This window comes from Pelodiscus sinensis, chromosome 17, assembly GCF_052426305.1.
Source record: "Pelodiscus sinensis isolate ZL-2025 chromosome 17, ASM5242630v1, whole genome shotgun sequence".
Taxonomy (NCBI): Eukaryota; Metazoa; Chordata; order Testudines; family Trionychidae; genus Pelodiscus; species Pelodiscus sinensis.
This window is the reverse complement of record NC_143068.1, coordinates 21,798,575-21,804,969: the sequence shown is the minus strand read 5'-3', so window position 1 is coordinate 21,804,969 and position 6,395 is coordinate 21,798,575. Positions and strand designations below refer to the sequence as shown.

Here is a 6,395-nt window from a genome sequence, read left to right as displayed (position 1 = left end):
CTGCCCATATTTTAACGAGATCCCAGCCACAGTGAAAGATTAGTGAGTCATCCAGAATGACGTGTTTTTTGGCATCCTCTAAAGTAGGTGTTATCGTCCGGCAAAGCTGTCCCAGAATTGTGTCTACAACTTGGGTTTTTTTCCTATCTCCACGGCCCGTGGGTGAAAGTTATTTATTCAAGCCATGTGTGAAGTATGAAGATTGCATCGATTTATCCATATAGCTTTTAAATCATACTAGCGAAACCAGTGCAAACCTCAAATGCAGATGAATGTAAAGACAATGTAGACATACTGAAACTGTTTAATCAGAAGAGGGGAGTCTCTTAAATTCGACCCTGTCCCGTTAATACATAAGTTTGGGGCATTAAAATGTATTGGTGTGCAAGCTGTGTAATCTCTTCCCAGTTACTGATCATTCCTTCCCTCCCCGGTTTTTAAATCCTCTGAATCTGAACATGTTCAAAGGGGCAACTCATTTTTAAGATTGCCTTGGCACCCTCTAATAGGTACATCTACACAGCAGTGTTATTTTGGAGTAACTGACATTATTCCAAAATAACATAGTACATGTCTACACTACACGCCTTTGTTTCAAACTAATGTGGAGCTGGAGGACTTCTTAGTCTGGCTCCTGTAACCTTTTTTTCAGGAGGAGTAAGGGAAGTCAAAGGAAGAGTGTTCTGCTGTGTAGACAGTGCCAAAAGAGTTAAGCTATTTCTACTTAAACTATAAGAACATAAAAACATAAAAACGGCCTTACTGGGTCAGACCAAAGGTCCTTCTAGCCCAGTATCCTGTCTGCGGACAGTGGCCAGCACCAGGTGCCCCAGAGAGGGTGGACGGAAGACAATGATCAAGCAATTTGTCTCCTGCCATCTCTCTCCAGCCTCTGACAAACAGAGGCCAAGGACACCATTTTATCCTCTGGCTAATAACCTTTTATGGACCTAACCTCCATGAAATTATCTAGCTTCTCTTTATGCAATTGACTAGCTGAAGTTGGTAGCTTAATTCCACTTTAGCCCTTCTGTGTAGACCTAGCCAAAGAGAACGAATCTTGATCCATTCAGAACTGAATTCAGTTTTCCTTACATGCCCACAGAGGGCGATGCTCACCCACCTTGGAGAGAGCTGGGAGAGCCTCGTACACGTGGTAGTGCATCTGTTTGAAAAAAAGTTTTTTTTTTTTTTAAAGTAAACAGCGTCATGAATTAGGTCAACGCCACTAAAAATCGAATCAATTCAAGGCGCCTGCCTGGGTCTGGCGCTCAGACCCGTTTCTGGCGCAATGAAATTAACAGAAGAGGTGGAAGCAGATTCTCTGATGGCTTTTCACTTTTAAAATTTTTGTTACCCTCATTTTAGTCCCTTTTAGGCTAGAGCCTTGCCTCTCCCGCTTTTCTCCCCCGGGCTTGGTGATGTGCAGAGACCAATCAATTTGCCCCCGGGCGCCTCAGAGACATATGTACAGACAGTACCAATAGCCCAAATTATCCTTCTCCTGGGGATGGGGAATCAAGCCTCCGGGTGAGTCCTCTTCCCCCCCTCCCCTTTGCCAGTGGCTTCTCTGGCCCACACCTGTTGCCCCTGGAACGCAGCGGGTGCAGGTGGCATCTGGCTAACACGTGTGGGCTTGCTGCCTGGGAGAGGAAGCAAAGTTCACCAAAGAGCCGCGGGCCGGCTAGCTGGAGACTGTGCTAATGCCCGATATGGAGCAGCTCTTTCAAGGCACGTGCTGCTTGGGGGGACCCCCGCCCCCAGGTCGGCCGGAGCACAAGTGTATTGGCTTGCGCAGGTCTCCCCAGAGAAAATCCGTCTCCCGACAAATACATCTGCCCAAGCTGGACCGCAGGGCTCACTCACTTCGGGGTGTTCTGGAACATGCCCCAGGTACCGGGGCTGAGCCTGGGGGATTGGTTTTGCTTCTGAAGGTGGCAAAGCTGTGAGGGTCAGAGGGGATCCGGACGGACACTTCCCACAGTCTGTCCACCGCAGCGCCAGGAGAACGGTGAGTTAGAGGAAACTGTGCCCCTTAGCCAGCACTGGGATCGGAGACCGGGAGCCGCTCTGCTCAGTGCTTGCAACCTGAGAAACGCCGCCTGTACCCAGGGTACCACTGGCAGCAATAGAGAAGAGCCTCTGGGACTCCTCCGGGCGCTTCCCCGGGAGCGCCGCCCCCTATGAATTCTGGTGCCTTTGCCAGGGCGCCTCTGACCGGTCACTCGGATCCTTTTTAAGGGGCGCTCGCCAGCCCCGGACAACGGGACTCGGCGCAGGTGGGTTTGCTCGCGCAAGCTGCTGCAGTGCGCACAGAGAGGGGCCGGCCGGGCGCTCCTCGCCCGGGAGCGCTGGGTCTCCGGGCTGGGCAAGAGGGCGCCGCACCTACTGGACCGCGGAACAGCGGGGACCCTCCCCGCCTCCAGTCATTGGCCGCCAAGTGACAAGGGGGCGTGTCGGTCTCGCCCCTCCCGGACCCATATTAGCAGCCGTCCTGGCTCCGGGCCGCTGAAGGTGGTTGCAGCAGCCGGGGGACGGGCCAGCCGGAGCGGAGGATTTTAGGGCCGGTGCAGCTGGGGAGAGCGAGCGGAGACGCGCCGAGAGCCCCGGCCGCAAGATGCCGCGCTCCTTCCTGGTGAAGAAGCATTTCTCGGCCAGCAAGAAACCCAACTACAGCGAGCTGGAGAGTCAGACCGGTAAGGGGGGCACGGGACTGGAGGGGGTCGCCGGACATTGGGGGAGAGAAGGCTTAGGGGAGCGCTGGGCGGGGGAGGGTGCTGGAGGGGCAGCGGGGCGAGGGGGGGAGTCTGGAGAGGGTGGGGGCGCAGGAGCTGGGGTGGGGGCCAGGGGAAGGGCATTGCCCGCACGGTGGCTTCACCAGGCAGGTGCGTCCCGGGCCAGGGATGTTGCCCGTGTTGCATCCAGGGGCAGCATCCGCCACCCACGTGTGAAGCCCGCGGGCGTGGCGGAGTCCGGCGCTGCCGGCCCCGGAGGTCTGCGGGAGCGAGCCGCTGCCCATGTGCGGGCGCAGGGAAGGGCTGGAGCGCACCTGCAGCGCAGCCTCCCGGGCGCCCAGCCTGCGCCCGGGGTGGGACACGCCGCCCGGCGACGGGCAGAGGAAAGCTCTGCTCTGCGTACGGCGTGGCTCTGCCAGGAGCCCCGGGGCCCCACGGGGCGCGGATTTTACCGGCTCGGTTCGCGCTGTGGGTCCCGATTCTTCCTCCCCACTCCACTGAGTTCAGCCCCCCCCCCCCCCCCGCAGGGATCAGGCCCCTCCCCGGCTCTGAATGGGGCTGCTCACCTTGGCCCCCTCTAACCGGCGCCCGCTCTGCTTCTTTCCAGTGATCGTGTCGCCCTTCTTGTACGAGAAGTGCCCCCTGTCCCTCATCCCCCAGCCGGAGGTGCTGAGCCCGGGGGCCTACTACCCCCCGCTGGTGTGGGACACGGGGCTGCTCTCCAACTTCTTCACCTCGGAGGCGGAGTACAAGAAATGCGTCGCTTCCCCCAGCCCCGAGCTCAAGCCCCTGGACCTGACCTCCCTGTCCAGCGAGGAAGACGAAGGCAAGACCTCCGACCCGCCCAGCCCGGCCTCCTCCGCCACGGAGGCCGAGAAATTCCAGTGCGGTCAATGCAGCAAGTCCTACTCCACCTTCGCGGGCCTCTCCAAGCACAAACAGTTGCATTGCGATTCCCAGGCCAGGAAATCTTTTAGCTGCAAGTACTGTGAGAAGGAGTACGTGAGCCTGGGGGCTCTCAAGATGCACATCCGGAGCCATACGCTGCCCTGCGTGTGTAAAATCTGCGGCAAGGCTTTCTCCAGGCCCTGGCTCCTGCAGGGCCACATCCGAACCCACACAGGTAAAGTGGGCCCGGGTGTTTCTCCCTCCTCTCCTTCCCCTCCCAGGCCTGCAGCCTGAAGCAGCAGCCACAATTTTGTATCTTATCTAGAGGAGATAAGGGCTTCCCAAACCCTGGGGCCTCTGGCTGGAAAATGTCCTTTAAATGCCTTTCTGCTAAACTCATGGGGCGGATTAGTAGCAGGTGTAAATCCGTGCTATCCAGTCCCCATTTGCACCGGCTGAGGGTCTGGCCCCAGGCATGCTAAGGAGTTCAGGGAGTAGTGTGCATTTCTGCTCAAGCGTGCAATCTTTTCTGTGACAATGCAGTGATTTGGGTCTGGTTTACCCCCCTCTGTTAAACATCCAACCTGCTTACCTATGCAAGTCTTTTCCTGACTTCTCTCCCCCACCCCCACTTCTTCCCTGCAGGCTCTCTTAGCTCCTGGAGTAAAGTTCATATCATCTGCAGTCTTTCCTTCTGTCTAGTGTTAGGGATTGTGGACACTTGAGGGAACTTGACCACCTTGATCAGAACACAGGCCTCTTTAATTCTCCAGGCATATGAATTCCTCGTGAATCAAGGGGTGGGATGAGCTTAGTTCCAACACAAAAGCATCATTTCAAACCTCATTGATTTTCCATTGTTTGGCTAATGGTACCATTGAGCAAGGGAGTAGGGGACACTGAAGGCTCATGGCCCATGTAGGCAGGTGCTTTAATGTAGCAATGCTGTTAGCATGGTGCACCTGTTACTGTAATGCCCCAGGCAAAGCAACAGACTGCAGCTGCCAGCCTGTTGAAGCTTTTAGCTTCTAATCCAAGAAGTATCACATTTACAATGCATCTCCCTCCACATCCTTTGTGTTTGCCACAGGGATAGTTTAATTGTTACTTGGCGCTGATTTCACACCCTCTGAAAGTACTAAAGATGCTTGAAGGAAGCTAGAAAGACTCTTAATTGTGCTTTCTAAATTGAGCACATGCATTTTTCTCCAAAAGAGCCTTTCTGCCAGGAATTCACCCTACTTGAGGCGTTTCAACTTTGGGAGGTGGATGAACAGATAGAAATAGCTGTACTCTAGTTGGAGAACCCTCTGCTTTTAAACACTGTCTGCTGTGACAGGATCCTATCATAGCTCTGGGCAAACAGTCAGGTTCAACAACACCAAGCCCTCCCGTGAAATATTTCTGTCCTTAATTACTTTGTGAAAGTGTGCGTGTGCGTGTGTGCGCGCGCGCTAACCTTTCCTTGGCATTACTTTTCATACACTTTTATGTACCAGTTCAGGAATGCTCTTTTTACTAATGAATTCCTACACATGTAATATTTTGTCCAAGTGGATCACATACATACAAATGTATATGCATTTGTACAGAGATTTATAAATGTCCTTTTAAAATCTCAATAATACACAGGCCTTCTTTTCAAAACACTTTTAACAAACTTTGCCCATTGAATGGCTCACTCTTTGATATTCCCATGTGTTGATGCACTCTTTAATTGTGAATGCTTCTCTTTGTTTTATAGGTGAAAAGCCTTTTTCCTGTACACACTGCAATAGGGCTTTTGCTGACCGCTCTAATCTCCGAGCCCACCTGCAGACTCATTCAGATGTAAAGAAGTATCAATGCAAAACCTGCTCCCGGACTTTCTCCCGCATGTCACTACTTCACAAACATGAAGAAACGGGCTGCTCTGGAACTCGCTAAAGGCTCTAACCCCCAAGGACTCTGACATGCAAATACATGTATTGTTACTAGTTTCTATAGGAGGTAGTTTCCTTCATATTGCCATTACAGTGTGTATGAAGCCCCGTATATCCAGCTGCTTTGGGCCTTAAATGATATTTTTACCATGCTCTTCATCTTTATACCTCTGGCGCAATTTAAGGGCCTGATCCTTTGTCCATTGAAATCAGCGGTGAAAATTCTGTTACAGGATCTGCCCCTCTACTGTTGATTGACTGTGGCTTATGAAATGAAGGCATGAAGCGTTTTAATCAACTCCAGCTAAATTCAGTGGTTGCAGGATCAGGCCTATTGATGTGAGCATTGCTATAGACTTAATAGGTGTCTGTTGGTTGCTGAAGGCACTCAGTACCTTGCAGGATTGCGCCTGGAACCATGACATACAGCTGGTCTGAAATTTGTATCACAGTTGTTTGTGTTTGGTGTTTTTTTTTTTTTTTTTTTTTTTTTTTTTTTTTTTTTTTTTAATGAAGGACAAAAGTGAAGTGTTAAACATAAATCCCTTCTTCTCCTCAATTGTGTATATGCCGCCTGCAGAAGGTGTAACTATGCAATAATACAGTATCACATTAGTTCTCAAGCAGCTGCTTCTTCCCCAGCACAATGACAATTTGCAATGCCTACAAGATTAACAGTGTCCATAAAAGGCATTGGTAGCCATTTCAAACAAGAATCCTGTTTACAGAGCAGCTATGCACTCAAGCACCTGTTAATATGACTCTTAACAACTGCCTTTCAAGAGAACTGTGACTAATAGCAGGCACTTGTCAGATGATACAATAGTGGCCTGTGCAAAGCACTGCCCAT

The 6,395-nt window shown here is 51.9% G+C and overlaps 1 protein-coding gene across 1 annotated transcript; it reads left to right on the top strand.

The window, feature by feature from the left end:
- Nucleotides 1-1,889: 1,889 nt before the first annotated feature.
- Nucleotides 1,890-6,041, top strand: SNAI1 (snail family transcriptional repressor 1). The gene is made up of 3 exons (XM_014576723.4): nt 1,890-2,696; nt 3,343-3,858; nt 5,368-6,041. Exons 1-3 carry the CDS (start codon nt 2,618-2,620, stop codon nt 5,547-5,549), a joined length of 777 nt encoding a protein of 258 aa, XP_014432209.1. The 5' UTR covers nt 1,890-2,617; the 3' UTR covers nt 5,550-6,041.
- The last annotated feature ends 354 nt before the right edge of the window (nt 6,042-6,395 follow it).